At 38.4% G+C, this 19,556-nt stretch overlaps 1 protein-coding gene and 1 non-coding gene across 8 annotated transcripts; both read left to right on the top strand.

Moving 5' to 3' along the window:
• Positions 1-715: 715 nt before the first annotated feature.
• LOC116841529 (orexin receptor type 2-like) lies at positions 716-19,165 on the top strand. 7 transcript variants are annotated; one of them, XM_032809632.1, is made up of 7 exons: positions 716-2,875; positions 3,130-4,197; positions 14,254-14,401; positions 15,160-15,378; positions 16,097-16,256; positions 16,744-16,856; positions 18,161-18,325. In XM_032809632.1, the coding sequence occupies exons 2-7, from the start codon at positions 3,757-3,759 to the stop codon at positions 18,295-18,297; spliced, it is 1,218 nt and encodes a 405-aa protein (XP_032665523.1). In that variant the 5' UTR covers positions 716-2,875; positions 3,130-3,756; the 3' UTR covers positions 18,298-18,325. The 7 variants fall into 7 exon arrangements, with proteins under 7 accessions (XP_032665523.1, XP_032665514.1, XP_032665506.1 ...); XM_032809623.1 differs by lacking the exon at positions 18,161-18,325 and adding an exon at positions 18,793-19,165 and having other exon boundaries at positions 717-898; positions 3,393-4,197; XM_032809615.1 differs by lacking the exon at positions 18,161-18,325 and adding an exon at positions 18,793-19,165 and having other exon boundaries at positions 717-898.
• Positions 6,262-6,401, top strand: LOC116843142. The gene has a single exon (XR_004377844.1). It is a non-coding gene; the product is annotated as a U11 spliceosomal RNA (small nuclear RNA).
• Positions 19,166-19,556: the final 391 nt, after the last annotated feature.

The raw sequence follows: 19,556 nt of genomic DNA, 5'->3' as shown, positions 1-19,556 counted from the left end.
GGTTTATTAACCTCCGTGTAATGTTGCCATCTTATAATTTAAGATTGCTGTAACCTTATGGCAATAATAATGTGCTGTGAGGGAAAAGTTTATATCCTGCGGTAAGCGTAATATATAGAACGTAATCAATCAACTTTTGAATTTGGAAACCTGTCATGATGTTACGTGATCTTTCTCATATTGCTCGCTGATGACATTCTATTTCTCATTCAAGCCCTACGAGATAATTAATATTAACGAAGCGATTTGTGTACAAAGGCGGAATGACGTGTAGAAAACGCGGCAAATTTGCGATAAATCGTCAAAGATAAGATAGCAGCGAGGCGAGTAGCGATTCAATGGACGATGATGAATGAACGCGCGAATAAACATTGTGGGAAGATAAATACCACAAAAAAAGAAAGTCTCACACATGATTTGTTGAAAATTGCATTCTATTAAATTGCTAGCAACGCAACGATCGTGATTACACTTAATTTAGGTACGTGAATCTGCTTATATTGACAAAATTCCCCATATAAAGAATCTCCTTAATTAGATAACTAAAAAAACACATAAAACTTAAAACAAAGACAGAAATTAGTATGTAAAATTTGCAGAGTATCGTATAACAATCAAGTGACATATTTTCGTTCGTCCGTGGATCGTCCACAAATTTCACACCGTGCGGCGTGACCGGCACACCATGCCCCCACAGCTCCGTTAAAACAGCGCACCTCAGTTTCGCAGAGTCTGCCGACGCGTTCGCGTCCTTTCGCGGAAGTCGACGCTATCCTCATCCTGTCGGGGTGCGCTTTCGTGCAAGGGAGTACCGTAACGATCTCCGAACGAGAAACAGTCGCAATGATCCGTCGAATGTCGCATTTCCGACACGCTCTTCTCTCCGAAAGTGCTGCCGGTAAACAAATCGCCCAGAAGTCGAATTAGAACTCTCGCGCTAGGCAATCCACCTGAACGTTTGATACAAATTGACGCGCGGATGTCATCGGCGAACACAATAATTTTCTAATAAACAGATCATGTACAAATTATACGATTTCTGAGAGTCAAGTAACTGGAAAGCGTTCGCAAGTGAGTATTTATGTGCCGTCTCTCTCGACAATAGTGTCTGTAAACACCGTTATTTTTCGCTTCCTCTAGTAGATTCTTAAATCCATATTGACCGAGAATATCTTACTTTTGTGCGAGCACAAATTTTCTTACAGCACGAATTTTTCGATTATTTCCGACATATCTCTCAATTTTACTCTGATCTGATGTTGTCGATGCGTCAGAAGAAATACTGAGAAAATTATGAATTCTCTTAAATATTTCATTACAAATACGTGCGCGGGTAATAAGAGTGTAATCTTATAGCATGGCGGAAATTTGCACAGAAGAAAGACCATTACGGTTACGAGCCCTCGAGAGGCAGGATAACCATGCAACTTTTCATCGCGAAGCAGCTAAATGTGACCGCGCTTTCGCGAGTAACGTTAAAATTTCATTGCGCATTTCCGCATTCATTCTTTTCGACGACAACGCGAGGAAAAGAGCTAACGCCATAGTAGCTCCTCGCAAGCGGATTAGATTTAATGTTGTTTTTGGCAATCCGCCCAGCAAGTAATAATTTCGATATGGATCGCAATGTGAGCGGGGAGCGCGCGCGAGCGGTATATACGACGATAAATCCCAGCGCGGTGACATTACGAGAGCCCAACGCCGAATAAGTCCGCGGTATTTGCATTCGTATCTGAGGAAAATGAGTATGCGTAATTTGGCTTCTCGTCCGGCTTCTCGCTCAGCATACCAAAACTAGCGTGCCACTTCATCTTGTGCGAGTGATCGTTTTACGTGGAAGGAGAAAATTCGAGATATAGAACAAACTTTTTCGTAGGAAAAACTGACTAAAGGTTAGGTCGGACGAAATCAGTTTCGGGAAATTTGTAATTGCAAGAAAACATGGGTCTCTCTTCTCTTTCAGCGAGAATCATAGCAAGTGATTCGACGAAAATGAGATTTTGCCGTTAAAAGAGCAGGGTCGAGTGAAAAGCTATTCTTCCAAGCAATTGATTTTACGTTGTACGTGGCCGGTAAAATATTTTAATCACTGAGCTTATCGAAACCTATTAGTATACGATTTACGTTATAATGAAGTAAAACACGGAGAGACTGCTTAATTCGTACAAAAGGTGCGAAAATGTGAGTTCAATTGTTCTCGAGCGGATCGTGGAGGTGCCGCGAGTAGATGTCATATCACGGCAATAAAAAACGCGATAGAGGTTAACAGGACATTAGCACTTTTCTTTATTGGTTTGCGCTTACCGCGGTTACATGGAAAGTAACGATAAAAAATTCTCGGTAAAGACAGTAATTGCGTCGTTTTCTCGCCCAATGATTAAAACTTGAGTGAACGAGAAGTTGTCGCACTTATGTAAAGTAAGATAAACGCGGATCAGTTTGATATTTTAATTCATGAAATCATAATTCGCGCGCAACCAATTCTTTCGTGCAAACAAAGTTGCCTGATCGATATTTTCTCGTCATGCGATCAAGGGTGATATTTTGCTATAATTTTTTGTTATAATTGATATAACAATATTGTTAACGACATTTCCCTCTAGATACTCTACGAACCCACTGATTTATCTGTAAACTCCACGCGATTGCTTAGCTCTCGTTTATTATCATTACTTTCCCCTTCGCTTCTCACATAGGTGATTAAGTTTATTCGCTAATACTCATTACACTGCTCTGCTATTCCCGTGCAAATTGTTTGTCAGCGACATCGATTTAATTGGATATCTATGTATAGCGCAACCTTGCAAGTGCACTGAGAGAATCAATTTCATTAAATTTTGCATCTTTGAGAAGACAAATGTGAAAATTTAAGGAGGTGAACAAATAGATAACATGCATGTCTAAAAGATGTCGAAAAGATATCTAAAACAAAATGTTGCATAAGATGTCTTTTAGATATCTTTTAGACATGCATGTTATCTGGGAGGTGTACTTATAAAAGGCGTTGATTTAATCATACTGCGAGATATTACACCTTTAATTTTGTTTTAATTCTTTTCTGTATTTTGAAAGTTGTAAGACTGACATGAACTCTACGTCGGTATTGAAATACTTAAAGTATGTATGCAGGTTTGGCAGGAGCGGTTCTGGACTGTTAGATAGGTATCGTGGCTTAGGCATCTATGGCATGTGGTTAGCTTTGTGCGATTAGGACACGAACTTGATGTTATATCGAAGTCACGGAGCTCAAGTGCATAGCGCGAGGACAATATATTATATATCCGGTATAGCCGGCACACGATCCGTTCCAGACTGTGTTTTTTATTCTGTACGTGCGAAATTGATTGCAATAAAGCTTTGAGAAGCGCAAGAATGCATAATATCTGGTTCAGATAAATTCTCCACGTTGAGGTCACGCCGAGACAAGCCATGGAGTAAGGAGAAAAAGGACGAACTCTCTTGTTAAGAATAGTGTTCTTCATAAGTTGAGCGTATATCAAGCAGCAGTTTTAAAAGACTTTGGAAGGATGTTTTACGTCAACTTTCGGACTTTCAACGTAAGAACGAATGGATAAATGAATGAATAAATGAATGCTTGCTTTAAATCAATGAATGTCCATCACTATGCCGATACAACGAAACGACGCGCCTAAATTGCAAACGAAACGTTTGCCCAACACGTGATTCCTGGAGGAGATCACGATATTGGCGTTCTCGGTATATATCACACGGAGGATGCAGACGTAAGATCGCAACATGAATCTCGCCGTGTCGACGATCGCCGTTTGGCTGGCATCTGTGACACCTCGTTTGAGCTATGCGGTCGACGATGCGGACTATTATTCATCCGATCGTTTCGAATACGCCAACCTCACGAACTGCACGAACGACTATTGCATCTCGGACGAGGATTATCTCGAGCTGATGGTGGAACACATCTTCCCGAAGCTGCCCGACTGGGTGTTGATTGCGATGCACAGCGTCGTCTTCGTGGTCGGCCTGATTGGCAACGCGCTCGTCTGCATGGCTGTCTACCGGAATCACTCGATGAGGACTGTAACCAACTATTTCATCGTGAACCTAGCAGTGGCCGATCTGCTCGTCCTGCTCATCTGCCTGCCGCCGTCGGTGCTCTGGGACGTCACGGAGACCTGGTTCCTTGGTCTGAAACTCTGCAAGGCTGTGCCTTATCTTCAGGTAAGTCTATCACAAATTTGTTCTTGTGAAAATATTCCATAACGATTTGAAATTTTGTGTTAATTAGTAGAAAACCTCTTATATTACACATTCGTGGAAAACAAAGAAAAATGTTTGACAATGCAAAACCTGACATACGGCTATTTGGCCGAACTCGTTAAGCTTCGGTACACCTGATGCCGATTTTCTTAGAAGATTAGAGAGGCGCTTGGTTCGCAAATTGCCCTTTGTTCGTGTTTGAGACAGAGATTATTCCCGTTCGAAACCGATAGATTCTCGCGCGACCTACTTGGGTTTATCCTGGTGATCCTTGGTTTTCTAGACGCCCACTGTGAGAAATAAAACTGCTTGAATCAATGAAACCAACGTCGTTCTTACTCGAGCAAATTAATTAACCACACGGCGGACTGTTTCTTCAAAATTCAACCATCACAGAATTTTCCATATTGCGTACACATTTATGCATGCAGAAAGGAGACAGATTGCGCTAATTGATTCCATCAATTATTAAAAGCTTTCTGTGTTTTTGGGAATTTTGCTCGAGAACTTTCTGCCGCGTGGAATATTAAGAGAGTCTCCTGAAAGTCACAGAGCGGTTCCTTAAAGCAGAGGTGACAAAAGCGCAAAGGAATATGGAACTCCCGCCGATTTCGAGCGTATATCCGACACGAAATTTACGATTTAATCTGTGCCCATGTTATACTCGATTTGATATCGACTCGGCGAAAAACAGATATCACATGTTTGTTCGCGACGCACGTGATAGAACTAACAAAAATTGCCGCTTGAGACAGAGCGTGAAAATAGCGTGTGACACACATTACCTTTCGCGTTTCCCACGACTTTAGGAAACCCCTTCGGTATTCCTAAACGTCTTCTGGCCTCCTCGGAATTTACAATCGGACAAGATACGGAGGAAGTCAAGCTGGATACATTTTGCAATATTGACTTCCGTTTTCTGTTCTACCTCTACCAAATGTCGAACGTCGCAACCACTACGATTTTGGCAAAAATTGAAAATTCTAAATTACGACGCGCAATGTGCGCAAGAATGCATTGAGTCACCCTATGATCAATACTTTAGATGAAATAAATAAAGAAAGAGTGAGAGAAAGAAATTTAATTTTAAAAGAAAGACATGTTTTTTACCGCCTCTTGAGTTATTATTATTGTCGATCGAACACGAAAGGGTCGATAGACCTAATTTTGAAAAGCGCCATTATTATTCATTATCGTGGACATAGATTCATGGCGAGTTTTTATTTCGGTTAGCACTCAAGGCTGATAAATCTGCCCTCGCAATAAAAGTCCTTTTTACTCAGGCACAGTTAAGTTGATTACCACTTTTGCTCGAATTACGCTACTTTTCTGGTATTGTTCCTCTCCATGAGTTTCGCTAATGTTTATTCGAGTGTATTGCTAACTTCGTTTGCACCGATATAGTGTAGCTTTTTCCAGTGAATCGCGCGTCGAATTTAAATCCTGTTGTTAATTGGCTCATCGTCAAGGCATTACGTGCTTTAACGTATAATTTTGTCATTACATAACAAAGTAATTGAAACTCTCGACTTGGCACTACACCCAGGATCGGATTATGCGATGAGCGTTGAGATAAAAATTAGTTTTTTCTTCGCTTACAGATTAATAGACAGCTATCGAGATAAATATCTAAGATTCAACGTGAAAGTTTGTCAAAAAACTGACGTCTGATTAAGTTGAGAAAAAATTAGTTCCAAACTCCTAGATTAAAGTCTCGCCGTTTAGATTTACGGAGAGCCATTGTGTGTTCATAAAAAATTAAACATTTTCATTTTTTATCTATTTGATCTATCCGTGTCGGTTGCAAAAAAAAAAGAACATTCCTCATACACGACAGAATAGATCGATGATGGTATCGTCGACTCTAGTGCTGAAGAGAAGTGAGTCATCGCAATTTACGGTATCTGATTTGGCCGAGAATAGTTCCTCAAACATGCAACAGATGGCAAGACACGTTACATTCTTCTCGCAGTTATTTTTTAGTTTAATAAGTTATATAAAGAGGCGGCATAGGACTGATATATTAAAAAGGGTGCACGCTACTTCAATAGCGCGTTATCAACGACATAATGTTGGAGATAGCGGGGTATGGCTATCAAGACATACCCTGTACGTAATTTTTGTGGTTACGAGGCTATTGGCTGCCAACTAGCACCGATGCCTCTCTCTGTTTTAATTTAAATATAATTCGAGTGTTCTTCCGTAAATGCTGTTACTTTTTTCTCCTCTAAATTCTTTATTCGTACTTACATGAGCGATAAAAAAGTACTATGTACAGAGTAAAACGCCCACGTGTTATCGTAACACCATGCGGAATCATCTCGCTGCTGTTAGTACGAAGTTCTAATCGAGTTAGACGTGCTATGAAGTGGATCATACGCATGATGAAAGCTTTTTGGCAATTTAAATTTCATGTCGACGTTACACGGAGAGAATTTTATAACAAAAATTGCTATAAAACTTTGTAAGCGAGAGGAATAGTTCGACATTCTATATCGTTAATTGATTAACTTTTCATTTATTTCATTTATGCTGCTTATATTTTAGGAATTGACAGGCGCTGTTAAAATATTAGCTATATTTCTAGAAAAATTTGCTATATTTCCAGCAAAAATATTATGCTCTTTAACAAGACGGATCTTACTTGACACATTCTATTATATTGTCCTACTAAAAACATAATAAAACAGAAAAGAATTGAAAGGTATGAAAAGAAACTACTATATTCTTTCCGTGTTGATGGTCACTCGGTTTCGTACACACATGCTTTTACGTATGTAAAAGAAATTTGCCAAATAAGCGGCCTGTGTTAAAATTATTTCGAGAAGAAGCTTTCACATGACCGAAATTTCTATTGAATTGTATATATTATTTATTATTATTTTGGTTATAGATAACATATGTACATATTAATGTCTCCGATAGAATGGAACCGTGATGAAATTGTATCCTGCTAGCGATATTATAGACTTCCTGCTCCGCATATAAAAGCGAACAAAAGTATGTACATGCATAAATTTATTCACGTTTCAAATTTTCACGAGATTGTATTCGATGAAAAGTCGAAATCACGAGGGAAATTTGACTTTTTAAGCAGCAGGACAGTCGGTTCTTCATGTGGGATCTTCGTATTTTACTCATTTGGCAAATTTAATTGATTTATTTTTTCTATTACCTGTTTATACAAGAAAATGTTGAATTTTTTTGTTTATGCTTTCATACAACTATCGTTGGAATATATCAAATGGCTTGGACCGCAAGATTAAAAGTTATCCAAGTTGTATTCTGTGCCATCTGGTGTATCCTTTGAGTCACATATTGATTTTATTATCGTTTCCGTTCCTCTCTCCCCTCCACTACTAATGGAGACCATTAGAAGTTTGCGGTTGTAATATGAAAGTTCCATTTATACAGTCTGCTCCTTCGGGAGCATTTATTGTCTTCTTACTATATCGAGATTTATATATAATCTATTTTCATTCAATTCATTTCTATATTTACCAGTGGTTTAGCGTTCCTCTTTTGAAGCAATGCGTGAGTGCACAAACGTGACAAACACCGGTTTGAAATGTATTTTCCACAGTCTCAATGATCTGCACTATCGATCACGTGATAAACCATTAGCGCGCTAACGGTTATTATTGTATTGGTCTTTTCCTCTCTCTTTTCTGCGTCAGCTGATATTATCGCCGAAATTGAGGATGAAATTTACGAGCTATTTATATGACCTGCAGTTTTAAGCGCAATCAATAAAATATGTGCCGATGAAATTCAATACGCACGTAGGAGGCAATGCAAAAAAAGGTTTCTACGACACAATAAATGTTATTTCACCAACTCGTCCTCCTCTCATACACGATACGACGTGAGATCGATGTGCCGTTTATCTTTTCATCTATGAGCAAACGCAACGCGCGTTTTTATAAACGTCACCAATGACGTATGTATGTTCCAGCGGCATATCGATCCTAACTTGAGCGACTTGAAAACCGTAATATCGACTGTTGCATATTCATAATTATATCCTGTGGGTTCTCGCCCCAAACATGATATAAATGCAAATTTATTAAATTTATTGAACTTGTGAAATCGGTTAATCGAATAACCGAGATTGCTCGTATGTAGATCATCGATTGTACATTATTCTCTGGTACAAAGTATACCCGTGATTTTTTTCTCATTTCCAAATTCATCTCGAATGCATCACGCAAAGGAATTCCGCGTGTTATACTGTCGTCGCGGTTGATTACATGCGTCTCGATTGTACGAGTACGTGCTCGCACGTGTAAATTCTATTTGTATGTTTGTTTCGTGATATGTACTACATCGCCGTGTGTATATATGTGTATTCGAGAAGGCCTGCGTTTGCATATATTTTCCCTCCTTATCCGGTCAAGCTCTCATTCGCCCATTACGGTAATCCGCGACATGTGAAAAAGGATCAAGCGATTAAAGATGCGTGTGCGACGAACGTGCGCGACGAAGATGACATTTCTCCGTTGTTACGTGTCTCGGGTGTTTGCTTGTCATACTCGTCACACATCGCGACGCTCACCGTTCACGTCTAGAGTCTATTTTACGCGATCTGTAGAACATCGCGTGATATCGACGGAAAGCCGATATAATGTTATCCCTCACTATAAAATTCGCAGTTGATTTTTATTAGAGAAATCATGCTCGTCGATATCGTCAGGTACCATCGTGCTCGCATCACGCGCATATAACACGAGACAGCCGATATTTCCGTGTCACGTAAAACGTGATCAAATGAAAATCGCGAGAGCAACGACCGTCCGTTCGGAACAAATGAACTTTACAACTATTATTCCGCCTCATAGATCGAGAACGGAAATACGAAGGAACTGCGCCGTCATATCGATCTGTTGAGAGCGATTCGAGTGAGGAAGCCCGAATGTAAAACGTTCGCGGCTATGTTTTACCTTCCATATCGCAAGCTTGTCGATTAACGTAAAAGTGAAAAATTATATTCGGTAGCGATAGCGTCGCTATCGTTTCGTAATGCTCAAATGGTTGACGCCACGCATCGCCGTGTTGATCCTGTTACCTTAATTCCCGGCCTGGATTAAATTTTACCGCGTTGTTCGAAATGGTGTACCTCTGGAAAAATTAATTATTTACCGGAGAAAAAAGAGAGAGATGTTTCATGTGCGAACTGTATTTCCGAGAGGTCGTCCGTCTAATGAGTACTAACCGCGCCTGAGTACGTTGCTTGAGTAGTACTGGCCGTTTAAGTAGCCAGCGTTGGGTCAATTTGTCCCGAGGGATACTTTTTTGTCTGCATTATTTATCGCGAAGAAAAATAAAAGGGGTCGCGCACATATACACATAACTACGAGATATTTTATTGTTAAACCACATCCGAGATAATCGCTAGATTATTAATGGGCTCTGTTGTGTTAAGATAAAGTTGGAATATAGAGAAAGAAAAAATAATGGTACATAAACGCGAGTTCGTAACAACGAAATACACAAACGCGTGCGATCGTGTATTTCCATTGTAAAGTCGTTGTGTTGGCCGTCGAGTTGGCCGACGACGTTAAACTACGTGACGTAGTATCAACTCTCTTTATCGTCTATTGTCCAGCATATTGTATCCGAGTTTAATAAGAGAGCAGGACTTGGTACAGAGCTTGTTACCGTGCTCAAAGTGTCTCAGAAGTCCCTATTTGCCTAGAAATATGAGTTTAGTCATTCTTTCAAATCAGTCTCGCGCGCGACTATAGTTTTCAATCAAATTAATTAAGTTTTAAATTGCGCGTACTATTGAAATATCGTACAATTGTTTTGCAACGTCAAACATACGTACAATTGTATTACTGTAAGCAATCCTGCAGCAGCGTTTTATCGTAGAGATTTAATTTAAGAGCAATAAATACTTCGTACATCGAAGCATTTATTACTTTTATCATGTTATATCTAATCTCGTGATGTCTAGTATTAAATATATATATATATATTGATCACATCTCTCTCTCTCTCTCTCTCTCTCTCTCTCTCTCTCTCTCTCTATATATATATATATATATATATATATATATATATATATATATATATAGAAGAGATTCAGAGAATATTCGCGGTCAAGCGTACTCCCTTTCAACTCCAAGCGGTCCCTTCGATCGTTCACGAGTAAATTTTCCTTTCACGAGAATGTCGAGGCTCGACATAAACTCTCGGATCATGGATGATGACTGCCGTCTCTCTTAATATCGTCGCGTTATACCGTTGACAAAAAATTGACCCTGCCTCAATAGCTAACTGTAAGTGCGTTGTGTTGGAAACGGCACGTTCTCTTCATATATGCTAATTATTGCGTATATTATAATTATTGCGTATATTATAATTATTTGCGTTTAATTTGTTGTTCAATTAAGCGCTTTTATTTGCCTGCACTCTTTGAATTTCTCCGCTTTTTGCGTGCACTGTGCTTTTCGTTTTAATAAATATGTACCGCCTGCATAATTTCGACTTTTCTCATAATTACGTGTGAAAAAGGAGATCGTTCTCTGTTTGGTTAACGAGATTGGGTGAAATAACGCGACCTATTAATGCTTCTATCGTGGCGACTATGACCGTTACAGCGCCAAGACTGAAAGCATCAGCAAGGGCTATCACAGGCCAACTTCGTCGTCTGGTAAATTAATCGGAGGTCTATCGTTCCCACGACATATTACAGACAGTATATACACATCTGTATTTTAGCTCGTGCATCGCGACACCGACGGAAAGACCGCGAACGCGAATACGGAAGTAATAGAAAGCAGGGTTTACATTATATTCTCTCTTTGACGTTATATAATTCACGAAAGTAAACGAGAAATATTTAGTTGACGAATCGTATCAACGAATCAATTTATTCAACTGTCCCACTTTCGAAATGTAACGTGTGCAAAAGGAAACAACTTGCAAGTAGTTTAGAATGTAGGATTACTCCAATTTTAATGCAAACAGTTATTCTTTATAATTATTTTCATTTGTTTCACGCAAGTCCGTAAGAATTATAACAACACGTGGGATCAGTGGCTACGTTCTGTTATATATATGCATTTGTGTTTACCACGGTGGACGTTGGTGAAAATGATATTTGTATAAAACTGCCTGTATTTCTCTTTCACAATTTTCTACGTATATGCAGTTTCCCAATCGGATATAGATATTCAATCGATTTTAGCCATTATCGGACCCCGTAAATCTCGCTTCCGGCTTTTTGGTAACCTATTAAAAAAGGAAATTTTTTGCTTTAAATGAATTGTATTAGAAGGCGGAGAGAAAGGATTGCTGGAAATATCATTTTATGCTCGTCAAGAGATTCAGAACCAAAAACATGTTTTAAGACCATCTCAAATGATAAGCCGCTTAACAAAATCTCTCTTCGTAACGATTGTAAAATATACAGGGTTAGATTGCGGTTTTTGAGGATTCATTCGCGCGTAACAGCACAAAAAGCTGTATATGAAAGCTTTCGTTAATTTTAGAATTATGCCTGTCATATCGAAGCGCACTTTCTCTCTTTTTGACCCCCATATAATTTATATATATATATATATATATATATATATATCATAGCTGCTATTTAAGTATAGCAACGAGAGAAATATGTATATTAATTTTATAAGATTTATTCATTTAATTGTCGAGATACGTATATGATGTATGCATCTTCTTACGCTGTATAATCGGAGGAGGAAATGGGCATACGACGGAGAAAAGTTATGAGTTATAGTGATATTCTTCCGGTTAGTAATGGAAGAAAGAGATAATTGCGAGAAGTTTGAGGAAATGGCGAATTTACGCGAACAAGAAGAGATTGAGTAAGGCGAGACTTGCTGAAACGTTATATCGTATATCATTACGTTAACATGTAAAAGTACGCGAAACTGTGGCGATCTCAGCTATATGTATAGCTTGATTAATCGTTCGAGTCCAGAACGAATAATGAAGTTACCGTTAACGAATGTGCTACGCGTAATAATGTATTACGCTGAACGTCCGGCGTGTAACTATGCGTTGACATCGCATCGGAAGGCACGTCGGCTACGTTGAGAGAAATTACCTGATAAAAAATTAACAAACAGATATTTTTAATCAAAATACCGGTGAATTTTTTTACCCAATCAGGAAATATCCATAATTCATAATTGAGAAATATTCATAATTCATAATTTTCATAATTTTTGATCAGTTTATCTACTTATGGATCGATGGCGATTAGTCAGATGCGATGGATGCACTATCATTTTTCAAGCGTATGATGCCGCTTAAATTCGCGGCGTACACAGTACTCTACATACGCTATTCTTCTTTTTCATGACATTTAAATTGCAGGTAAGTCAAAGTTCGTGCCGGTGACACACTTTGCGAACGGCGCACGGTTTGTGCACGGTATAGAAAGAGGAAAAAAGGAGAGAGGGAGAAAAAAGGAAGAAGAGTGAAAAATATGACGCGTCCGACGCATAAACTCGCCGTGCCGCGTGGGTACTATATCAAGATCGCTGTAGAATGCGGGCTCAAACACGTCCAAGCTGGGTTATATTTTACACGCAATACTTCTATCTCGCAGCGCGATCGACCGTATGAATTTTTCAAGGAGACGATTTTGACGTGCCCACTACGCCACAGGGGCGACCAGCCTGGTCGGCTCGTCTCGTGCTTTCCAGTGACGAGACAATTACATCGTTAATCATTTCGCTAATGCGTAACGCACGTAATACGCGCGCGAGATTGCATTTTCGAGTGTGTGTATCGTTGTTGAAGCATCTCGAGCGAGCGAAAGCGCTGGATCTACGTGAAAAGTTTGCGACGGATGCGTAGCGCCTAATAGCGTTAAACTCTACGGAGTAATTGTCTGTGTGCACTTATTTCATTATTGCGTACCGGCTTTTCCTAATGCGTTTCTCCGTATCTCTTACGCGCGTGAAAACATTCGCGAGGTGTCCCTCCCAGACTTTAATCAAATTTAATATTTTTATGAAGCAGATGAAATTAAGAGATACAATTTTATCGGTTAAGACTCGACTTTACGAACCACGCCGAAAAATTTCGCCCTTGAAATTCTATTGAAACTATCGCAAACGTGAGAACTTTCTCAGCAAACTTCTTATGGTATTTGGTGCAAACTATGCACGATAAGATAAAATATTTCAGTGATTGAACATGTTCTAATGATTTAATGTTGTGAAACGTCAATAATGTATTTGTATCTTATATTTCTGAAAAAAAACTTTTAAAATTTTGTTAAAAGATATATGCCAATATTTATAACATTATTTAATGAGCATTCGATCATTGAATCTGTATTATTTGGCAATTAAAACATGATTCATTTTTCAGTTCAATTACTGGTACAACCAGCATTTTCTAATATATCATTAAATTCAATAATTGATGTTTATCGATTATTTTATTTTCCATTATTTTTCGATCATTCACAAAGCAAATTTGGCCGTACTATTTCTTCCGTATGAAAATATTAGTCTTGCACAAGTTTTCCTTTATCGATTTGGGAAAATTTGATTGTCTTACTCCTTTACTCGTCATCAGGACTGGAAGAGTTCTGGCGCATTTTGCCGGCGGCCAAGGGACTCGATATAATTTTAGATTAAGAAGAAGAGAAACATCGCTCGCCGTCGTAACAATTGCTACGTGCTATTGTTATTATCGCGCGAGTTACGCGTGCTAGCGTGACGGATACAATTCGCGCGAGCGGCAGATAGCTGCGATTTAATTAAAACGTGCTACATCGCCGATGAGACTGCGCAGAATTATTTCGTGTCAGATACAAGATTAAAAAAGGCAATACGCCTTCTGTCTCTCGTCATTGGATATTACGCACGTACGATAGTTTGTTGAAAGATATTAATTCCTTGATTTCGCTTGTTTTACGAGCGCGATTGTTCCTTTGCGATACACTGCTATCAGTCTAAAGTGAGGGAATAGGATAGGACAATAGCTTCTTTGCTACATTAATATATAATGTGATAATGTTCATTGTTTTAGACAGTATCGGTGAGTGTGAGCGTTTTGACGCTGACTTTCATATCGATCGACCGGTGGTACGCCATATGCTTCCCGCTGCGGTTCAAGTCAACGACTGGCCGAGCAAAGACAGCTATCATAATCATCTGGTTGATAGCGCTGCTTTTCGGTAATTAAAATATTTGTTACTTCTTAATGGGGAGATCTTTTCGCTGGGAAAACAAAAAGCGATATTTACAGTTTGATCTCGGATGTAAAATTGGATAAAGTTGTGCCCTAGATTTCAAGATTACGTTGTTCACGATGTATACGTCGATCATTTCTCTTATAGACAATGTAAATAATAATGTAATAATGTAGTGTTGTAAATTGTATTAAAATACACAGAAAAGAGCAATTAAATTATGAGACATTATCTGTTTTGAATATCAAATGTAATGTTTAATAGAGACAACAAATTGCATGAAATTTTTATTTCATTATGTGACAGATCGCATTTAGATTTAATTCACTGTTGATGAAAATGGAACTAGAGAAAAGAAATGGAACTAAAGAAAACTATGGACTCTCTTGCTCAGTAAACAACGTTTAAATTCACATCAGGATTCTAAATACGAAATTCTCCTTCTTCTTTTTCTTATGACCTGGAACAACGGCTCATTTGGTCTAAATTGCTTTCACTGCCAGGACTAAATGTGAAGTAAACATATAAATTTTTTTTAATTAATTTTTTAGGAAGCTATACGTTCTTTAAATGACATTCGTCGATTACTGATTGCCTATATAGATGACATCTCATATATATAGTTCAAGTTGTCTGCATGTAGACGTAATGTATCGTAATTCACGCATAAACACTCGATTGGACAGTAAGTATCGTCAAAAGACACAACTTTAATTCATATATCTTGTGTATCTTTTCGTCAGACATTCCGGAATTGCTGGTGTTACACACGGTGCCGTCGAATAGTCGGGTAGAGACTATCCTATTCACGCAATGCGTCTGGTCCTGGAGTCAAGAGAGTCAAACTACCTTCACGATCGTCAAACTGATCCTCTTGTATACCGGGCCGTTACTCTTCATGAGCGTAGCGTATTGGCAGATTGTGCGCGTCCTTTGGAGAAGCGATATTCCTGGACATAATCGTAAGAGCGAGGAATAATGTTCTGTATTATAATTCGTTCGTGTAAAACTCTGCGCATGATAAATGAAGAAATAACACCTGAATCCGTAATAATTTATGTTTCTATTGGGGGAATGACAAGGCGAGAGCCCTCTTTTCACTTCCCTCGCAGTGCGAAGAAGAGAGCTTACCTTATAATTCCCGATAGAACACATGTCCGTGTTCCTGTTGCGCGGACAACCCGATTGACTCTCGAGAATAAAAGAAAGGATATATGTTTTTGTGGTTGAGAACTTTATAGAAAATTGTATGCAGACCACATTCAATTTGAGTTTTAATCTAAAAAATTGGTAAATTTAATTGAATATACTCTACGCAGAATCCCACGCGGGATTATGTGTATTTTCGCATAAGTGATATGTGCGCAAAGGTCAATGTTCTCGTCAGGTTGTCCATAATGACGAATCTAGTGGATGATTCTGATCGAAATCGGATCTGTCATATTCACAAATTACAATATAAGCTGCTTATTCGCAAGGTAATGTAAGTTCGGTTATGAAATACAATACAACTCTCTCTGATAATCCGATCTAAACTGGAGAAATGATCGGATTATCGCCGTGCGCTTTACGGTAAACGACAGATAGATCGGAGTGAAACGAGGGTTCTAAAATAACTAACGAAAACCAAGTTTTCGATATACTTTGCGCCGCTGCTCTGACATTTCCTTTTTATCGTAGTGTCCACTAGAGTATGCCATTCAAACGAGATCCCATTGTCCGGGGGTGGAAATCCGGAGGGTCAATTGAGATCCCGACGGAAGGCGGCAAAAATGCTGGTCGCTGTGGTCCTCACCTTCGCGATATGTTTCTTTCCGGTCCACTTACTGTCTATCCTAAGGTATACTCGACAATATTTACAATTTTATGCCGTTCATGCATGGTATATTACAAAAAGAAAGAATAAATTAAAGTGAATCCAGGCAGAAAGAAAACATATTGCAGTAAAGTAAATGTTATTTTTTTCAAGTATTTCATAAGTATTTATATTCGCAAATCTATCATAAGTATTAAATTTATTCAAAACACATTCTGAATCCTAGTAAGTTTAGCATTTCAATTAAGAATATTAAATTTAAAAAAAAATTCGGTTTATTTACTACATATTTTTTGTTGAAGATAGTCATTACTTAAAAGAAAAGGAAAGTAAATTGAATAATCGATTTTCTTAGCAGAGTAGAATTATATTTTTTTGTGTGTACTTTTCGGTAACGACGTATGAAAATAATGCTCATCAATATACGACGCTCAACGCAACAAATCTACCGTATACAATTAATGTATCGAATTAATCACTTATACTTAATGTATCGAATCTGTTGTTTCAGGTCTACCATTGCGTTACCGTCAAATCAATGGACAATCGCTGTCAGTCTGATCGCTCACTGGCTTTGTTATTTCAATAGCGCGGTGAATCCTGTCATCTATAATTTTATGAGCGGTAAGGACGTGCATTAACGTTAAATGACGCTTCGGAGGCATTAACGGAATAGTTGGAACGCTTATGAAGAGCTGCGAAAAGAAAATGAAAAGTAACGTTCAGAATATATCGATTAAAGAAGCGAACACATGTTTCGCGTTGAAAATGGAGAGATCTAACAATAAAAAGTTATCGATCTTTCTCGTCATTCTCGCCAAGGAAAAATCAGTTGCGATTCCAGTGGATTTATCTCGGAATATCTCGTACATGAAGTGATATTTCCTGAACATAGAGGTGTACAAGATTACCGAATGTACCGAAGTGACTTCTATTAAAATGCATGACGCGTCGGAGTGCACGCAGTGCACTCTCGTCGTTGTTTTCACGGTGCTTATTCGCCGTGTAAAACTGGTTCGCACCTCACACCGAATTAGCTCTCGTGGCGCAAGCAACGCTTGCCAAAAATCTCATTTCATCTATTCTTCTTCGTATATGGAAAAAACTACGCCGTGGAATCTATTGGACTCGGAATAAATCCGCGTAGTACCGCGTGTCGACCGATAAAGCGGATCTCTTAAACGCCCAAACTATAACTCTTAATTCCTTAGAATAATTAGAATTTTATTGTTAGTAAATCGCATTCGTGGAACATTTAGCTGTCGATTCGTTGTAACAATGCCGCCACGCAGCCATCTTGATTAATGACGTAAAAAGCCATTATCCATTATAAGCCAAAAGTAATAAACACACGTTAAAAATTTTTGCAAAATATATGGAAATAAAATGACATATTTACACAGTGACGCGTCACTATCTTGATTTATAGTGTAAGAAGCGAGAAAATAAACATTTTTACAAAATACGTGGAAATAAAATGATATGTTTACACAGTGATATTTGCAATCGATCGAATAGACCCGTAAAATAGTCTGAACACTATCCTTTTACTTTAACAATCAATAAATAGCCACAAAATTAACATAACAAAAACACGAAAGAAGATAAGGTAAAGAGGAAGATAATGCTACATTAATTTTACGGTTCTTTATTGATTGTTCGAACAAAGGAAAAGAATGTTCGTTTTACAAGTTTACTCAATCGAAAGTGTCATTTGATGGATTTTTATTTCAACGTATTTCATAAGAATTTTTCGCGCGTATTTTCTCACGTCTGACGTTGTCCATCAAGAGTTCCGCGACGAGGAGAAGCCGGATCGCCGACGTGGCTGAATACGGCGAAACGTTAATGCATTTATGCGGCATTAATGTGCCCGCTACATCTAAGATCGAGTCATTAGTCGGACTATTCGGTGCTCTGCATTGCAGATAAGTTCCGGCGAGAGTTCCGTCGTAGTTTTCGAGAATGCGGTTCCCCGAGCAAGCGGTACCCCGAGAATGCGGTTAGACTACCGGACGAAAACACGAAGGGGTGTCGCACGAGCTTGCGAAATCGACCGTTTTGACACGTGGCGAAACGAACGTCGCGGCCGACGAAAATACAACTCGAAAATACACCTGTACGTACGAGCGTCGTGGCCGAAACGACGTTCGCCGAGACGGGGACAGTCTCGACAATCGGCACTCGTTAGATTGATCGTACTCGTATTTATAGGGTGAGACATAGTGCACACGATAGTTAGTGGTACTGTAGACATTAGTTATTGATCCTCTTATTCTCTTTCACACCTGTTGTAATGAGCGGATAAGTCCTGTACAATAGACCTTTTGACCATCACGACAAGATGTTTTACATCCAATTTTGACTATAACCAAATCAAACATATTGATCAATTTATAAGCGTAAGAAACGCGGACGTAAACCGATTTTCCTTCAATAAGATCAAGCAAAACACCGTTTGTACACAAAGTCACACAGCCTTTTTTTAGATTATATCGAATATACGTTTTTGCTTTAGCTTTATCATGAAAATTATACGATGCGAATAAATCTGTTACAGGAAAATTTCGGAAGGAATTTAAGCGTACCTTTCGGTGTTTCCCCAACAGCAGAACTTGCGCCTACAAGCATGGATACGTAACGGGTGTCTTGGATCCTCTCAAACAGCGATCTCGGACTAACACAAGATCGATTCATACGATGTCCAATAATAACAATGTTCAACAAAGTACCGAGGTTATACCTCTTAGTGCTATAATCAACATGCCGCAAAATGAAAAACTTGGATGAAATTTCGTGCGAAGCATAATACTGCAAAATATGAAAAAACTTTCCTTTGTGAAATTGAGATGAACTCGATCCATACGACGCTATCTTTTATTCAATATTAGCTTCTAAATAAAGAGTTACAAGATATTAGTCTGTGCGATATCATCGAACTGACTGTTTCATAAACATATTTTACTTTATACTCACATGGCAAATATATACCGATAAATAATAATGAGCATCAAAGATTGATAATTGAAATTGGTGATTTAAACGCATAGCAAAATTTAAAACAGACAAACGAACGCAAAGTGTAAATATAATCTCTGTTTGACGAAAGCGTTCAGTATGTTTTGCGTGTGTCACTTGTAATGTAATATTTATTTTCTATGATACATTTGAAGACGTGTAATGATCAAAATATATCTACAAAGTTTAATAAAGTGTATATGTAATTCTATATATATCTTAAAATTATCATATAAAGTTGTCATATATGGTATTAATCCTATAAACTGTACAATATACTACAGTGAATGACGTATATTTTCGATT

Source organism: Odontomachus brunneus, unplaced genomic scaffold (genome assembly GCF_010583005.1).
Source record: "Odontomachus brunneus isolate Ranch 3 - 2012 unplaced genomic scaffold, Obru_v1 Obru_scaffold_002, whole genome shotgun sequence".
NCBI classification, from domain to species: Eukaryota; Metazoa; Arthropoda; class Insecta; order Hymenoptera; family Formicidae; genus Odontomachus; species Odontomachus brunneus.
Note: the sequence above shows the minus strand (reverse complement) of the source record. Positions and strands in the feature narration are given on the sequence as shown.